Raw genomic sequence first — 17,540 nt, forward strand, 5'->3', positions numbered from 1 at the left:
CAGGAATTGTCAGGGCGGGGGGTATTCTTAGCAGCAGCGCGGGTCTAGACTCGGTGGCAGGTCATTCCTGTCTGTCCGCCGCCCCTTTAGTCCTACCCCCTTGGGCGATGGGCCCTGACTTCAGACATGACCAGGTGGCGGAGGGCAGATCGTGAGCAGATTATCCTGATGGCGCCGTTGATCGGGTCTTCTGCCGTTAGTCACTGGCCACGAACCTGCTACTACTGCTCGTCACTCGGTACTCCGTACGGTAACCATTTCGCGGCCGTGGCTGGTGATGGACTGCAACAGAAGTGATTGGTGTGGTAGCCGCTGATGGTTTCCCGATTGCCCAATGGAGTGGGGATCGTGGCTGATCTGGCAGAATTTCCGACGCAGAAAAGGGCCTGGAATTTAAAGCCACGGCCTATTTTCTGGCGGGCGCTGACCGGTGCAACGTCATTGACCACCGCGACCCACTTAGCGTCTCTGATATTCTGGCTGCCTGGGCTGGAGAGGGTCTTCATTGGCGGGTGGCGTCGAGGGGGATTTTCCCTGCGGCCGATCTGCCAATTTAGTATTATCTGGCACTCTCACGCCCGGGCTAAGATCGGCTTTGGGCCAGACGGCGGGGCGGACAGTCAGGGGGTTCCCAGCCAATGAGTCGCAGACTCGCCGCACCTTGGTCGGTAATAATACCTGACCTACCTAAAAATACCTTACCAGCCCAGCATCCCATGGTAGACTTCATCGTGAGACATCCCCGCAGGTCTTTTCCTCTTTGCTCAGGGTACTCAGGGTTCTCAGGGTCTTTTTCCCGTTGGTGGTCCTCTGATCGCGCCGCATGATCCCGAGACCTGTCTGGTTTTAATATCAAAATCTCCGAGTCTCGATAGACCGACTCTATCTCCATCCACCCCATCATGCGGTTGATCGCTCACCTGCTGCCGCTCCTGGTGGTGGGCATCTGGCCGGCTCTGGCTCGGGACGATGCTACCACCACTACGACCACCGATGGCGGCGGCGTCCTGACCCTGGAAGGGACCATCACCTCGTCCATCAGTGAAGCCACTCTCCCCACGGGGCACTACCTCTCGTACACCACCACCGTCACTCTCGATGATGGCCATACCGTCACGAGCACCGGCGCCCACACCGTCACCACCACCACTTCCAACTCTACCACCACCTCGGGGAATTCCACCGCGACCACATCGAGTTCCTCCTCGCAGTCCCTCACCCTGCTGGTGGGCGGGCAGACCGGCGCCGTCAATGGCACCAATGCGACCGCGACCGCGACGACGTCCGCCACGTCGACCCCAGTAGTCAACACGCAGCCCTGCAACGGATACACCGAGTTTTGCGCTCGCAAGTACTCCAACATCACCATGGTGGCGGCCCATAACAGTCCGTTCGTCAAGCCCGGAAATGCTGCCGCCAACCAGGCGTTGGCGGTGACTGACCAGTTGGATGACGGGATTCGCATGCGTAAGTACTGGACAAAGCTTAGCTCTGCTCTGGAAGGCTGCTGACGGGACAGTGCAATTTCAAACGCATCTGGTTAATAACACCCTCTACCTCTGTCACACCAGCTGCGACCTGCTGAACATGGGCACCCTCGAAGACTACTTGACGACCGTCACCAAATGGATCAAAACCCACCCGTACGACGTGGTCACCCTCCTGATCGGCAACTATGACTATGTGGACCCGGGCAACTTTACGGCGCCCATCCAAAACTCCGGGCTCATGGACTATGTGTTTACGCCGTCGAAGATCCCCATGGCTCTGGACGATTGGCCGACCATGTCCAACCTGATTCTGTCCAGCAAACGGGCCATTGTCTTCATGGACTACCAGGCCAACCAGACGGCGTACCCGTGGCTCATGGACGAGTTTTCGCAGATGTGGGAGACGCCTTTCTCGCCCACGGACGCCGACTTTCCCTGCACGGAGCAGCGTCCGCCCAGTCTGTCGACGGAGGACGCCAAGGACCGGATGTATATGGCCAACCACAACCTCAACATCGATGTGAGCATCGCCAGCATTAGTCTGCTGATCCCGAATACGGCGTCCCTCAACCGGACCAATGCGGTTTCTGGGTACGGGAGTCTGGGACGGATGGCTCAGAATTGCACGGGTAAGTCGCCTGCTGACTGTATCTGTGTCACCGCTGATGTTTTCTTAAGCTATGTGGGATCGGCCGCCCAACTTCCTCTTAGTAGATTACTACAACTACGGCAACTTCAATGGGTCCGTGTTCGAGGTGGCTGCCGAGATGAACAACGTGACGTATACGGGGACGTGCTGCGGCACGGCGTCTGCGGCCTCGAGTGTGATGCCGGGGGTGAGCGTGCTGGGAACATTGCTGGTGATGGGGGGGGTGCAATATCTTGCATCGATCTTTTAGGGAGCGTACCTAGGCGTCTGGAGTTGTTCTTATGATGTATACCGATAGATACTCAGCATACCCTATCTGTCATTCTGTATAGAGTTATACTACCTACAATCTTCACACTGTATAGTCGGCCGATGGCCCTAACCCAAACCAGCTAGCGCGCACTCAGCTGACTCCCACCACTCCTAATATCAGATACCACCACCACCACCACCTCTACTGCTACCATACCAATTCCACCCATTCTCGGGGATAATATCTTATATCTCCCTACACAACACACACACCACACCCCTAAAAACAACCCCCCCAACATCCAAAATGGTCGACATCCTCCCCCTCTCCAGCTACCCCTCCTACATCGACCTCCTCCCCTCCATCCAAACCTGCAACATCACCAACCTGCCCGAGAACTACTTCCTCAAATACTACCTCTACCACGCCCTCACCTGGCCCCAACTCTCCTTCGTGGCCGTCGTCCGTCCCAAGCATGGCTACACCAAGCACACCACCCCCACCGGCAACAGCGCCGGCAGCGCCGCAGAACAATACCCCAAGGTGGTGGGCTACGTGTTAGCAAAAATGGAAGAGGAGCCGACGGATGGAGTAGCCCATGGACATATTACGTCGATTAGTGTGATGAGGACGCATAGACGGTTGGGGATTGCGGAGAGGTTGATGAGGATGAGTCGTATGTTTTGCCCCCCCCCCTTTGCCCTTTACCATTTTTATCCCTCTCAGTCATTAATCTTAGGACTATGATATCTTCATTGGTATATATCATGGACAACAAGCTAATATTTGTATTCCTGGATAGAACGCGCCATGGCCGAATGCCACCGCGCACAATACGTCTCCCTGCACGTCCGCGTGTCCAACACCGCCGCGTTACACCTCTACCGCGACACATTAGGATTCCAGGTCGAGAGCGTAGAGAGCAAGTACTACGCGGACGGGGAGGACGCGTACGCGATGCGCATGGACCTGTCGAATATGTTTATTGATTGGGCGGAGATTGAGCGGAAGGATCGGGAGCGGGCGGCGAGGGATGAGAAGGAGGCGGATGAGGGGGATGAGGTGGGAGAGGTGGGGAAGAAGGAGACTGATGGGGAGAAGGAGAAGGAGAGGATGGTGAGGGTGAAGGTTGGACGGGGATTGGGGGTGGGTGATTTGGTAGAGAAGAATGAGGCGCAGACGGCGTAGTAGTTCTTTTCGTTTTTCTATTGTTTATTGGGCACTGTTTTTGGAGGGGGAAGGAAGGTATGGGGTTTTGTATAGATATGGTTACGGTAGAGTAGATCGTATATGAACTGAGTGTATCGGCTAGTGGGTGTGAGCGTAAGGTTTTGGATGAACATCACTCATGGATGATAGGCATGCTAATTACCTGTATACAAGACGCCGGATAATGACAGTAATACATGAAACCCAATCCAATCTCACTGAATAACACCGCTGTGATCATGCATCGTTCGTGGAATAAGTTAAGCTAATTGCGCCGTGGCCCTCGAGGGTCCTTCTCTGAATCTTTGCTCGGTTTCTCTAAGCCCGATTTCTCCCCTTTTTCACTCTTTTCACCTTTACCGGCCATCTTCTCCCCGCCCCGCGAAGACTTCGTGCTCGGCGTGCTGATCGAGCTAATCTCACTGATTTCGGATTCTGCTAAAGATCGCGCCGGGGATGGAATGGATGTAAACGACTGCACTGTAGACTGGCTCTCGCGATGCGTGTCCAGCTCCAGACGTTGCATGTGGTGCTCCAACGGCACCTCTGTAGCCCCTTGCATCTGTCGGGCTCGTTGCTCCTGGCGCCGGCGGCTGCGTTTGAGCCGCCGTTTCTCGCGCTGCTCTTCTCGAGCACGGCGGAGCACATCTCGGAAGGCCTTCCGGGTAGCCCGCGTCTCTTCTTTGACAATCCGCTTGTCCGTCTCCTTCTGGTGCTGCTCGTGTGGCGATTCCCATCGTCTCCATCCGTGCCGCCAGCCGCTCCGTCCGGAGGCGCGGCTCTGTCGTCGGGATTGCTGCACGAGGTCCAGCTGTCGACGCAGACCCACGGCCGCTTCGTAGAGCTCTCGATCATGATGGTCGTTCAGAGACAAAAGTTGTGCGCGGACGGTGGTCAGATCCGAGGCGCTGAGATCAGATGTCGTCGACAAGGAATCAATCGAGGAGAACGACAGGTCGGATGCCTCCGAGTCCATCGAAGCCCGACGAGGACGTTCCGATGGAGCTGTCATGGCTCGTTGAGGGGTCACAGTCGGAGGAGTTGCAGCCGCAGAGGCATAAACCGGAGTGGTCTGCGGGTATCCTGGCTTAGGAAGTTGATTCGCGATCCAATCATCGCGAGACGGATTGACGAAGCCCGTAAAGGCATCCTCCATCTTCCGTCCTTGATAGCTGGCCTGCTCCTCGATCCAGCGGCTGTGACCAAACGCCTGTTCCTCCACCTGCCTCCCATAGTGCTGGGCCTGTGCACTGATCTGGTCGCCGTATAACTGAGCTTGCTCCGTGAAGCGCTCTCCGTACTTTTGTGCCTGAGAGGCCAAGGATGCGATCCAACCCAGGGGACCACCCTTCGTTGTGCTGGTATCCTGGTATGGCGTCCCATACGGGGGCGCGCTCCAACCCCAGGGAGGTGGTTGGGGATACGGTGCGGGTGGCGGTGGTGGCTGTTGAGTAGGATATGGATATACATGAGCCGGATAGACCGTTGGATTGTATACGGCAGGCGGCCCATAGGGTGCGTAAGGAGTAGGAGGTGCAGGATAGGCGGGATAGGCATAGGGTACTGGAGCAGGAACGGGGTTTGCTGGGGGTGCATGCGGCTCAGCAGCTGGTGGTACGGTAGATGGGGACGGTTGCGAGCGACCTCGACCGGCGTCGGACGCTGGGGCGACTCGATTCTCCCGCGTCTCGCGTGTAGCTTTCGTAGCAGCAGGGTAGCACCGGGGACAGAGGGACGATCGTGGCGCATTCTGCGGGTCCAGCACATACACATACATGACGCGAGCCGAGCGGGGTTCGAAAAAGTACTGGTTCCATTCCATGATGACCGCAGCAACCCGTCGCTTCCGCTCATCGTCTGTCTCCTGTGGCCGGTCCTTGCGGTCTCGCTGGATTTCCGCTCTCAGTTGACGGGGCAGTTGGTTCGAGGTAGATGCCAGACCTAGTTGTGGGGGAAATAAGTGTCTGAGGAAAACATCCCAGTCCTGCTGGGTGATGTCTTGAGTGCGAGAGTTCCAACATCGCGGACGACGCGGGAAATCCTTCGCCTGACTCCGTGGGTAGATGGCAACGCAATGATCCACGATCTGCCCCTCCTGGCTCGAAGTAGGAGGCGGCCTCTCCACAAAGTATCCCGCGGCGGAAATGAAGTGGGCGGGCACGGCGGAAGACGATAGAGGATCACCCCCCACGGAGCTGGACGACGGACTCGACGGTGTGCCCCCCAGAGCCGCCTCTCCTCCACGCAGACGAAGCAGCACACGGTTCACCTCCGCGGCGGCAGCGGCATTACTGTTGTTGTCTTGGGCCAGTAACGGGTCGACCCTCGAGTATGGCGGAGGAGGGGCCTCATCGGAATCCATTGCAGCAAGGGCAAACTATCCGGTAGATGTGGATATTCAAAAGTAGGGACCGAGTTGGATCTTCACGTTCATCGCCCGTCATCCATCGCGCATGAATGATATGCAACGCCCACCAGCCTTCCCAGACACGCAGGCACGGAAGATGCTGGAAGGCAGCAAGATTATCTAGATCCAGGTACATTCATCAGCCTTGTTCGACTTACCCGGGGAAAAGCGGGGGGAGCCGATGAAAGATCCCTTTAACTTACCAGCAAGTCGATGACAGCGAGCTCGGCGCAACTGACAAGCGGGACAGTCGGCGGTTGAGCAGCAGAGGGAGGCTGACTGGGAACTCGGGCGGCGGAGGATCAGCGGCGGATGTGATCACGGGGCCGCCGCCGCCTGATTGGCTCCGCCCTCTGCCTTATCGAGTCGATCCTTTTGCCGGTGTTTCAGGTTGACTTGCGGTGGGTTGGTCTACTTAGCAGCCCTGGAACCAGTGGCGTCAAATATGTCCGTACTATTGGTTCTATCCTATCGCATGTCATATGCACAGTATGCAACCCGCAATGACCGATCTACCAAACTATATACTGCATGCGCCCAAACTCCCCCTGCCGTGAATGCCGTGATATGTCGCAAAATAGAACAAAAGGGTGGGGAATCAATCCCATGCATCCCCCCAGCCATCCTCCTCTTCTTCCTCTTTGGGTTTCGTGTCGATCTTCTTGGGCGCGACAACGGTCTTCGGCTTAACTGTGCTATTGCGACTCGATGCTCGCGGCACGGCAGCAGGACTGGTCTTGTTCAAGCCCTTGGGCAATGGCTTCTTCGTCTTGGACTGTGCGGCAAGCCAGCCCGCAAAGTCTGGCTCTCCGCCATCGTCATACGGGACAGGAGCGGGTTTGGGCGTGGGAGCAGAAATGGTTGGGCTGGCGGTCACGGCTGCACTGAATGGATCCTCTTCTTTCTGCTGGTCCTCTTCTTCGTCATCATCCATTGCACCCCATGCGTCGTAGACATCTTCCGTATCATCGTCTTCTTTAGATAGAGTGGGTTGCTCCGACAAGGACCGGTTCAGAGACTGAGCGGCAGGCCGTAGCGTCTCTTTCTGCACCGAAGTTGCCGACCTGGTTGGACGGGGAACAGAAGCCGGACGGACAGGTTCAGGCTCGACAGGTTTGGCACCGTTAGCAGAGGACTGGATATCCCCGTTGGCTGCCGTGAGCTTATTGGTGAACGAGGAGATGGCCCACCCAGCCCAGGATTTATCATTAGATGTGCCAATGCGGGCGGCATCTTTGGTCGGATCGGCACTGACGGTTGGGGAAATCACCGTATCTGCCATCGTGTTGCCGAATTTCCGGATGCGCTCTAGATATAGATCAAGCGTCTTATTTGCCTGGTCTCTTACCATCCTATTCATCGATTAGATTGGTTCATGAGACAGCCAGGTGCACTTACCTCTCTTTATCAAGAAGCGAGGGGCAAATAGCCGGAAGAACCTTGGTTGCACAGTCCTCCTCGGTGAAGAACTCCAACGTTGCCCCGAGGGCCAGCAAACCGGCATTCCGGGCGTGTACAAAAGGGTCCCGAAGAGACCGTGTAAATGCTGCAATGAGAACTTTCGATCTCGACTACCAATTATCAGCAACATGTAGGTTATCTCGAAGAAGATCACTCACCCCCTGTCCGAGATTCTTTGCTATCTTGCCCAAGCAGATAGTGGTATTCGTACGAATCCCCGGTTGCTCGTCGTTAGCAGTTCGCGCCAGGAACTTCAGTAGGTCACCGTTGATAACCCGGTCGCTGAGCTTGTTGATGATCGGCAAAACAGCCTTGACAGTCTGCTCTCGAACAACGGGCGCGGCGTCGGTGAAGCCGGATGTCTAGGGGGCGAGATATTAGCGTTGGATACTGCTAGATGTCCTCTCATACTAACAATCTGAGGGAAGATCTTATCATTGACGATCTTCTGGGGCAAGTTGTCGATCATCACAGGGAGGTTATCGAGCAAGCAGACCCGAAGCGCTCGATCAGGGTTTCCGAACAGCCGGACAATCACGGGAGTAAGTCTCGCATTGAATTCTTCTTGAGACAGCTTTGAACCGATTTTCAGAATGGCCCCAAGGACCTTGGGACCACCTCCGCCAAACTCGACTGACTTGAGCAGTTCTGGGAGCACCTTCATTTTAAAGAACTCCTCGGGGAAGTCATCAGACAACTCATCAAGTTCGCTAGTCCCATTAGCATCAGAACCAATGGCCTATTTTATGGAAATAGACTCACTTGACAAATTCCTCCCGCTCAGCGTCATTCTTAAGTCCCAGACTCTCTATATCGTCCGTCAACCGGATAAGTGGGGTCTCAAAGAAACCACCGCTCTTCTTTCCTTGCTCAACAAAGTGCGCAGGGCTCAACCGGATTTTAGGGTTGGCCGTGCACAGGCGTTTGTAGCTTTGTTGCATGCTGGGTGGGATGTTCGTCGTCTTGCCCACCTGATCTCCGCTGCTGAAGTTGCCATTGAAAACCTCATATACCAGTATTCCCAGCCCGTATGCGTCAATCGCCGTCAAGGGGTTGCGCTTGATTGTATCCCATCCGCCCTTGACGACCTCCGGGGGTGTGTATCGCGCCGCGTCGGGTACAAGACTGCCGTAGGTCTGTTCCATGCCGTTAGCAGATCTGGATCTGTGGTCCATAAAGAACTGTAAGCATACATAGATCACAGCGTTCTCATCATTCATCGAACTCAGGACGTCGAATCCGCCCAGCTTCCACTCCCCGCTCTCACTCGTAAAGACCGAGGATGCTCTAACGACGCCGTGAACGGAGGACGCATCTCCATTGATGAATTTGAGCGTTGACTGCAAGCCGCATACGTCAGAGCAGTTCTAACCATATCCTCCGGGTCCCAAGCATACCGCCACCGTATATAAACCCCATTTCGATGTCTCTTCGCTCAGACTCCTCCGCTTCACATGCCAGGAAAGGGGAACGACTCGCTCAGTCACGATGTAAATGTTGGCGTCGGTCTATACCCCGTAAGCATGTTATCCCATGATAAAGGCGCACCGAGTATCGTATGCCTGTACCTCTATCGTATCCAAGACCTTGATCACACCCGGATGTCTCAACGTCCGGCACTTTCGCACCGCATTCTTCGCTAACGGGAGCCGAGACTTGTTGGAAGCCGTATCAAACGTGAAGACACTGCACAGCGAGCCGTCCTCCTATAGATACCGATCAGCATCGCATTATCCCCTTGAGGTCATTCCGCGGACCCGACAGCCGCAGAAGCATGACACTTTCGTACCCGTTTCGTAGCATTGTGTAGCGTCCATATCGAATCGGACAGGTCGACTCTATCCCCAAGCGAGTAAGGGAACGAACTCCCCTTTGCGATCGCCGATGCGACGGCCGATTTGAGGAAATCCATGGTGGTGGCTAACAGTCGAGGCGGAAACGGGCAGCTAATTACTAGCTGGTCTCAAGATATCCGCGGCGCGATAACTAGTGGGGAACGTCGTCCACGAAGGAAAAAGGGGCGCGGAAAAGAAATGAAGCCCCGATGAGATGACACGTATACGATGGTATGTCTAGATCAAGGACGAATAGTCACAGCCCCCAAGTTCACCAGGAGCCCGCGGAGGGGAGATCGGAACAGCGAATAAGACGCCGACGGTAAGGCGGCCGAACGTCCCTTTGGCGCTGTCCCGGTACCCCGCCCTCAATCGGGTTTAGGGCCGCCGGTAGGAGCTCTTCAAATCACCCGCCGGAGCTCTTCAAATCACCCGCCGGAGCTCTTCTTTCTCTTCCTCTCCTCCCTCTACAACACGAGCGCCTCAATGATGGCAACAATACCGGCTACACGTGGCTCTCTTCGCCATGTATCAACTCTACGATGCAGAACGATCAGCTAACCATCCATACCAACGCGAGCTAACTCAAGGCACGTCCAGTCATCCTCCTACGTCTTTGTTATCCTGTCCCTCCCCCTCCCCTCCCCTCCCCCTGCAAACAGAAAACAGCCATTCTCCTATGATGTGAATCTGGTAAAAGGTCCGACCGCGTGAACCAGAATACGCGTCACCTCAGTCTCCGATGTGTGCTTGCGTCACCCATTCCGACAACCGATGTTACCAACGGACTCAGAATCCTCTCATCAAGATCGTCGCGTCGTGGAATTTCCTCGTGGCTATCTTTCCTTCTTACCTGCCCTCTCTCCGTTTCCGATGCGGGCACATGCTTTTGTGGAAGGCACAAGGTCCTAGCCGCGAGGCTCACGGCGTTGGTTGGCTTGGAAAGACATGTGTACAGAGAACATCCTCCCGAGCCGCAATTTGGGGTTTCTGGTCCGCTTTGCTTCTATGAGGAACTTCAGAAACTAATGGCTGCGGCAAACATGCAATACAGTCATATGACACCGCGGAATGGGAGATGGGCGGGCGAGAAGGTTGGGTGGAAGCGGAGTTTGAACATGTGCTTCTTCGACTGGGTGTTATGGAATCTGTCGTTCTTCTGGTGGTTGGTTCCGGTCTGGGGGTGCAGTACCGCGGCGGTGACGTCGTCATGCCTGGTCGAATGAAGACCAAATATAAACTGAAAAGACCTGAGAAGAATGCTGCCCTTTCTTTTGTTCTTGTCCATTCTGCATCCACTACCAAGCTGACAACAGCACAAATACTTGCGCTATACCGAACCAAAAATCTACATAAGGCTTAGAGCTTGGTTTTCTGTATGTCATTCATCTCCTGCAAGATGCTAGCAACAAGTCACCCCAAGCCACTTTCTTCCCTCACCTTGAAGACTTCACAGACACCACGCAACCAACTCACCCGTGCACGATTCAACGTATCTCACTCCCATCCGCATTGATCATACCCGCCTCAACCACTCGTTTGCCCATCCCAGCTTCCCCTCCCTTGGCTCGGTCCCCCACAGACGGTAACACAAAAAAACGTGAAACGAAAAGAAAGAAAAATAAATCCCAGAACATCATTGGCATATAGCAATGAGTACCCCAGTATCTTGGAAAGTAATGTTAGTGGAATTCTCTTCGTGAACTCGCGTAGATCACTCCCAAGAAGCCGTATAGTATAGGTCTGCATAGAATGGCCAGAAGGCCATCGGATGCCGAACTATGTGTCGACGCACCAATCCCTAGAGATCACCTCTCAACTTATAGCCCCAGGGCTTCACTCTTATACACTCCTGATCTGATTGCGATACTTTACACGAAGCTGCCACCTCGCCTAGGTTGGTTAGCAGACGACTCCATGCGGGACCTTCCAAGCTGTCTGGGAAAGCTCACCAGTAGTAAGTTCGCAACTTGTCCACCGGAAACACTAGATCTCCGGTGCACGAAGCACAGCGCAAACGCACAAATGTACAGATAGCTTTGGTAAACATAGTGAGATGTTGGACGATGCGAGACAACTGAGTCACCAACGGTGAACTTTGGTTCACGTCCAAAGGGGAGCCTGAATGCCCAATGAGATGGAATGGCGGTATCGGTCAGGTCGCTTAGCCAGCGATATGGCGTCTCACGCTGCTCAGGTGAGAATGTTTCATTTCACTTCATCCGCAGCCTCTTGCGGTTGAGAACCAGATGTCACAGCACCCGCGGGTTGAGCTGGCATTTGAGGGGGCATCTGAGGCATCTGATTAAAGCTGCTGCTCGGTGTTCTATGCTGATGGGGCGGATAATGGTGCACTTGGTGGGGACTGGACTGGAAGTGCGGTTGCTGCTGAGGGTAGTTTCCCCGGACGGGGGGCACTGTTAGAAGTCAGCAACGTGATGCCATGCACGTCTTCCAAATGGGCTGTAACATACTGTGTGCTGCCTGCTGAGCAGGATATACGGGCTGCCCATGCTGTCCAGGGGACATGAACATGACGGGTTGTGGGGGCTGGCCCGGCTGGGAGTTCTGGTGCATCATCATGGGAGCACCCCGACTGGGACTCGGATAGCCACTGTGAGGCTGGGGCGGAGGCACATGCTGGGGATATGCGTGGCTCGGATTGGGGGAATACATTTGCATCTGGGGCGTATAAGGGGCTACGCCCTGGGGAACACCCATGTAAGGTCCGCTAGAAGGCTGTTGAACCATCATCGGAGCGCCCATGCCCGTTTGTGGGTTCACAAATTGGGGACCGCCGGGGTAGTGTCTCATATGTGCCGGCTGTGGGGCGCCCTGGTTAACATAGAACTGTGGCACGCCCTGCCCAAACGCAAGCTGTGCGTGCGGTGCCATAGGGGATGGGTAGCCATGCTGCAGTCGGGGAGATGGAAACATCTGCGAGGTTGAAGCCGACATCTGCATACGGTGAGGATCGTCGAAGTGCGGTGGACCGGCATTGTGATGCTGTTGCGGGTGCAGATGAGGCCCATGCGGTGGGCCAGTGGTGGGGGGCATGCCCGGAGTCGTCTGGGGGAATTGGAACGGCATCTGCGGCGGGTGGGGCATTTGCGGATTCGATGCTGAGCGGCTTTGAGGGGAAATAGCCGGTACGGAGGCGGGAGATTTGAACATCTGCAAATAGTCCTTCTCCTCGTTGGCGGCAGAGACATCCCAGGTTGGTGGGGTCTTATAAGCGGGAGGAATGCCTCCATTGAATGTGTAAGCCTTGTCACCCTGTTCCGTGCTTTCTTTCTTCAGTCGTTTGATAGGGTTAAACTGATCGTGGAGAGATGGCCTTTCAGCAATCGGTCTTGGCTTCTTCGCACCGAAGAACAACGAGGGGCTGGTGGCCCGCGAGACAGAGCGTCCTCTGGTGAACGGCGACGAGGTGGATGAAGCACCGGGCGTGAAGGTGCTTGCGGCGGGGTTCGGCTTGAACTCCAAGGCCCTCACATTGAACTTGGTCGACACGGCCGAGGTTGGTGTGTGTGACTTATTCGGGCTGGTAACAGCAGGCGGATCGCCGGCTGGGCCGGTTGGGGGGATGCGAACCTCATGGATAGGCAAGGGAGCTGGAACAGCCCCCACGGCAGCTCCCTTCCGCTGCTGTATGTTATCGGCTAAACGGTGACCGAGCATGCCAGTAGCTTGGCGACCCGGGTGCACATTCTGCTGGGGTGGTCGCCCACCAGGCCCGGCATGCGGAGCGGATGGAGGGAACATTTGGCGGCCCCGAGGATAATTCGAGCGGTCCGACTGCGCGGGAGGCGGCATGGCCCCGCTTTCCTGGCGAGGAGTTCCAGATGCACGAGCAGCGGGTTTCTGTTCAACACTCGCCGATGCCTTGGGCACGGTCTTCTCCTCCGCATGTTGTTGGGCTCGTTGAATGATCTCCTCCTGCTTGTGGGGATCCTTGGCCAGAATTGGCACCAAATCCTTAGGCACGGGCGTAGCCAGTTTGAAGTTCTTCGAGAATCTCATGAGTTCGTTCAACTTGATTGTTCGATCATACGAAGCCTGGTTCCGACGGCGTTCTTGCAACTTCGCCTTCTCATTGTGAGCGAATTGACGGAAGGAGTCCAGCACCTCGGCCTCCACGTTTGAGGTGGCATTTCCAGGAGCCGGTCCTGTGACGCCAGTAGGGGTCTTGGACAATGCAGGTTTCTGCTCCGCATCAGTAATAGTGTTGGTAGCACCACTGGTAGGTGCGGTTTGAACCTGGACCTGTCCATTCTCCTTCGGCGGTCCTGCGGCAACAACCTCTTGGGGTGCACTCTGCGTCTGCTTGATAGAGCTTGCAGGGGCACCTGTGGCCATGGCGGATTGGGCGGTATTTTGCCGGCGCGCCGGCGGGGTGTACTTGTTCGGCTGCCCCGAGACAAGCGGAGGGAAGTTCTTCTCATCACGGCGGACACCGCTGTACTTAGCTTCCTCGTCGATATCATCCGTAGATACCAATCCTCGTTCCTCTCGGACATGTGCATTGTCTGTGGTAGTGCCCTCGATCTCCCGGGCAATGCGAGCCGCATCCGCTTCCTTCTGCTTATAGGCAGGGTCCGATCTGTCGATCCGAGTGGTGTAGATGTTCTCGTCGTAACTGCTAGTAGCACCGAAAAGCCTGGCATTGGCTTCAAACTGGTCCCATCCAGCTGAGTGGTTCGTGGTTTCGAGAGATAAGTCGACATCTGTATCTGCCGCAGGCTCCCATCGCTTCAAAGCCCGCTCACGAATGGCAAGGTTTCCGGAAATGTCAGTATCTGTTCTGAACCCTACAGGAGTCCCTAGAGGAGTTGTTAGCACACGAAGATGCCTTCCACGATTTCCTAGGTCAAGGCCGCCTACCATTCGAGCCTTTGGCCGTGACGTCGGCTGTGGTGACGTTCGGGACTGAGATGTCGACTACGTCCTTGACATCAAAGGACATGCTATGATCCGGTGCCGACCCCATGAATGGGCTCGAGGCCTCACTCACTCCGTTTGCTTTGTTCTGATCCGCCTTGGGCGGCCGTTGCACCATTTTAAGAACGAACGAGGAGTCGCTAGGTTCGAGCGATGAGGAAGAAAAGATTCCTGTGAATTTCTCCCCATTTCTTGTAGTAATAGTAGCAGTTAAGCCCTAGAAACCGTGAGCCTTTCCCGCCAGCATGTGCAGTGTGGAGCACCAGGCTTACAATAAAACTAGTAAGCAAGAAAACGAGGCGATCGTGTGCGTGGTTGTCGGGGGTGTTTGACTCCTTGGGCGTAGCTCGAGGAGAGGCGGATTGCTTGTGGGACATGTTGCCGTTCTGCTGTGCGTATGAGACCCGTTGGGTAATGGGGTTTGTGCCGTGAGACCAGGCCTTTTGGGAATTGCTGCGCCTGTCATGTAACGAGCTAGATTAGCCAATGCGCAACACAGCATCGTAACATTTGAGACAACAGCCAAAGACGACTGCGGCCCTCTAGTGGGCAAGAAACCGGTTGGGCATTGGGAAGCTGCAAACCCACGACGCAAAACGAGCGACACGCGAGGGACAAACAGCTAGAATAAAGGCAATGGAAGACAGGAAAGAGAGGTCGGTAAGAGAGCACAGGACTAAGCTCTCGTGAGGCGATAAGCGGTGAAGCGATGCCAATGGGAACAACTGTGTCGGAGAGGCTGCGAGGAATGGGAGCATAACAGATAGACAACACAACGTACCTTTGCCCGCCCTCGAGAGGGCTGCCGGACTGGCGCCGCCCCCCCTCCGACGCTTTTGGATTGGCACTGGATCTCAAAGAAGGCCGAGTTCCGGGGTTCTGCGAATTTGCGGCATTGCCAGACGCATTGCTGGCAGCCGGCATGGAGTTGACGGTTGAAGCCATCTGGCTGTATCGTCACCGAACGAAGCTCTCTACGTCGTCGCACGACGCAAAGCCGTAAAAAGGACGGACGGAAGGCACGAAGCCAGAGGACACCGCCTGCGCTAACAGGGCCGGGAAGGACGGTGATGGAGTGGGAGGGAGAGATGGGGGAAGGAACTGAAGAATGGCGGGGTGGAAGGGGAAAAAGAGAAGCTGTGGTAAGAGAGCAAGAGCCCCGACGAGTCACGGGACCGCCTCCAAACGACTTTCCACGGAATGGGAAAATCGGGGAAGGGGGAGAAAAGAGGGGAGACGCGGATCCGGGAGGAAAGACGGGAAGTGGAGAAGAGGATGAGGAAGAAGATGCAAGAAAGAAGAAGGAAAGGTAAAGACGGAGGGGGTAGGAGGAAGAGGAAGAAAGTAACAATAGGTCCAAATTATCCAGACCAAAGGGGAAAGTCGTCAGACGTTCCAGGTCGGTCAGAATTGCCGGCCGGAGGAGGAGAAGGAGGAGATGTCGTAGTAGATAGCAGGAGGAGGAGGAGTCGATCGAATGATCGATTATCAGAGTTTGGTTGGAAGAGGAGACCGCCCGCTGGAGAGCCGGAGAGAGAGCCAGACAAAGGCCTGTAACAAGCAGTAACAACCACAGGCAAGGTTTGGTATGTACGGACGGAGTGGGCGGTTAGTGCTGGGTCTGGCGGGTGGTTTTAGCTTGTCAGAGAGCACTTTAGGTGGGCAAATCCCATGGATTTCCAAGGGTCTCCTCTCCGTCGTGGTTGGCGGTGGGCAGACAAGTGGGGAAGCCAATGGCTCTGCGAAGTGGGCAATGGGAATGTAATGTGCACGCCTTTTATGATGTCTCTTTAGTTGGTCTCTCCTGCTCCGTTTCAACTTCAGCTTCCATGTCGATCTGCTGAGGTGCCGTTGAAATTCTTCCAGGTCGGTTCCTTTCTCTGTGTTGGAGGGCTCTTGGCGGCTGCTGGTAATCCGTACCATAAATTACAATAATTGGCTCTGCCCATTCATTCCCTTCCTCCAGCTTCATGAATCGGATTGCAGCGCTGTGTATCTATCTAGTGTGTGTGTGTGTGTGCGTGTTCCACCTCGCTACTGAGACGCACCATGTCGCCTCACTCCACTTACCTCTGCTTCCATCAGACATCAGTCGGGTTACCAATCTCAATACTCAATAGACTCTGCCCTTGCGGCCTGTCAGAACCCACTTTGGACAGGCCCGCCATCGCGGTATTGTGAATCCATGCATACTGCTAGCTTCCTCTGTATCTATGACTGATCCAGGTCTGGAATGATCCCTTGCTGCATGGAAGCTCTCTTCCAGAGCCGCCGTCCACTCAACATCCTCTGTATAATCGCTTTGCTGTCCCCGCGACAAGAAAGGCCCCAGAGTCCTTCCGGCATCCGAGAGCGATCGGTAAGTGCAACAAAACCCAGCTTTGCGCGAGCAAGGGCTGCTGTCCTGCCAACACATATAGCGATCACCAAGAATGGACATTCTCCAGGTGAATGGCCATTCAATCCCCCCCCCGCTTGGCGAGGCTATAATTGTGGCCTATGGGGTGCCTCGTCACAACCGGGTCTCCTTCAGCTGGGCCCTTTCCGTAAAGCAACCAGCAAACCAGCTTGCGCTAAGAGCCTAAGACGCTGCTTCGAGGACATTTGATTGACGCTTCAGCGCGCTACCCAATGGATGCTATAGATATCCCATTACTACGGGGCTAGGCGAATACAGTAAGAACTAAGGCGGGCGACGGGGCAGTCGACCGGGCCATGCTAAGCATTGTTAGGCTAGTCCATTGAGTGTCAGCCCGGGCGGCCAGCGGCCATGCCTGGTGCTGATGGGTCGGATTGGTTATTGTGATTGAATCGAAACCATCCGAGGCGATGTCGTTACGTAAGAGGGGTCGAGAAGCGATGAGATGAGAGACTCCACGGTACATCTGAGTCGCGAGTTGAGACAGCCGATTGAGAGAGGCTTGACCACGAGATATTGTACATCTGGGCTGGACCTGGACCAACTCTATGGGGGGCGGGCCCTCGGTAGCTGGAGACTGCAGAACCCTAGTACCCAGCATGGAGTGACACAGAAATACAGGATAGGATTTCCGGAAGATTGATAGGAAGTGACCCTCCACCCTCCGGCCTTGAAACTCTAAACTGAAGCGGTTCTGCAGTCTGACATGGGGCGACCGATGAATCGGCGTCATCATGAGCGAGTCCGCACATTGGAATGTGACCATCTGATCGGATTCTTCTATGAGCCGAGAGAGACCTTAGTGGATACAAGGTACTCTGCAGTCTGGGCAGTCCTAGGAGCATCACCACCACATGAATGGATTGGTGCTGCAAT

General features: G+C 55.3%; 6 protein-coding genes across 6 annotated transcripts; 2 read left to right on the forward strand and 4 right to left on the reverse strand.

Moving 5' to 3' along the window:
* Positions 1-902: 902 nt before the first annotated feature.
* BO80DRAFT_408592 (PI-PLC domain-containing protein) lies at positions 903-2,389 on the forward strand (the record flags this gene model as incomplete). Its single annotated transcript, XM_025717850.1, has 3 exons — positions 903-1,467; positions 1,520-2,119; positions 2,169-2,389. 3 exons carry the CDS (start codon positions 903-905, stop codon positions 2,387-2,389), a joined length of 1,386 nt encoding a protein of 461 aa, XP_025574637.1.
* Positions 2,390-2,606: 217 nt separating this feature from the next.
* BO80DRAFT_494193 (peptide alpha-N-acetyltransferase complex A subunit ARD1) lies at positions 2,607-3,821 on the forward strand. Its single transcript, XM_025723858.1, has 2 exons — positions 2,607-3,068; positions 3,195-3,821. Exons 1-2 carry the CDS (start codon positions 2,699-2,701, stop codon positions 3,578-3,580), a joined length of 756 nt encoding a protein of 251 aa, XP_025574638.1. The 5' UTR covers positions 2,607-2,698; the 3' UTR covers positions 3,581-3,821.
* Positions 3,664-6,264, reverse strand: BO80DRAFT_383588 (uncharacterized protein). Its single transcript, XM_025716922.1, has 2 exons — positions 6,212-6,264; positions 3,664-6,128 (listed from the first exon to the last, which is right to left on the reverse strand). Exon 2 carries the CDS (start codon positions 5,961-5,963, stop codon positions 3,867-3,869), a length of 2,097 nt encoding a protein of 698 aa, XP_025574639.1. The 5' UTR covers positions 5,964-6,128; positions 6,212-6,264; the 3' UTR covers positions 3,664-3,866.
* Positions 6,265-6,444: 180 nt separating this feature from the next.
* BO80DRAFT_502667 (COPI-interacting protein CEX1) lies at positions 6,445-9,585 on the reverse strand. The gene is made up of 9 exons (XM_025724333.1): positions 9,259-9,585; positions 9,038-9,175; positions 8,867-8,977; positions 8,663-8,809; positions 8,232-8,605; positions 7,885-8,179; positions 7,628-7,831; positions 7,407-7,579; positions 6,445-7,360 (listed from the first exon to the last, which is right to left on the reverse strand). The coding sequence occupies exons 1-9, from the start codon at positions 9,379-9,381 to the stop codon at positions 6,607-6,609; spliced, it is 2,319 nt and encodes a 772-aa protein (XP_025574640.1). The 5' UTR covers positions 9,382-9,585; the 3' UTR covers positions 6,445-6,606.
* A 1,841-nt stretch (positions 9,586-11,426) lies between these two features.
* Positions 11,427-15,461, reverse strand: BO80DRAFT_105422 (putative PAB1 binding protein (Pbp1)). The gene is made up of 6 exons (XM_025713366.1): positions 15,027-15,461; positions 14,518-14,704; positions 14,189-14,462; positions 13,565-14,127; positions 11,779-13,510; positions 11,427-11,721 (listed from the first exon to the last, which is right to left on the reverse strand). Exons 1-6 carry the CDS (start codon positions 15,188-15,190, stop codon positions 11,513-11,515), a joined length of 3,129 nt encoding a protein of 1,042 aa, XP_025574641.1. The 5' UTR covers positions 15,191-15,461; the 3' UTR covers positions 11,427-11,512.
* Positions 15,462-16,263, reverse strand: BO80DRAFT_105400 (uncharacterized protein). Its single transcript, XM_025713365.1, has one exon. The coding sequence runs from the start codon at positions 16,166-16,168 to the stop codon at positions 15,734-15,736; it is 435 nt and encodes a 144-aa protein (XP_025574642.1). The 5' UTR covers positions 16,169-16,263; the 3' UTR covers positions 15,462-15,733.
* Between the last annotated feature and the right edge of the window lie 1,277 nt (positions 16,264-17,540).

This window comes from Aspergillus ibericus (genome assembly GCF_003184845.1).
Source record: "Aspergillus ibericus CBS 121593 unplaced genomic scaffold BO80scaffold_23, whole genome shotgun sequence".
Classification (NCBI taxonomy): Eukaryota; Fungi; Ascomycota; class Eurotiomycetes; order Eurotiales; family Aspergillaceae; genus Aspergillus; species Aspergillus ibericus.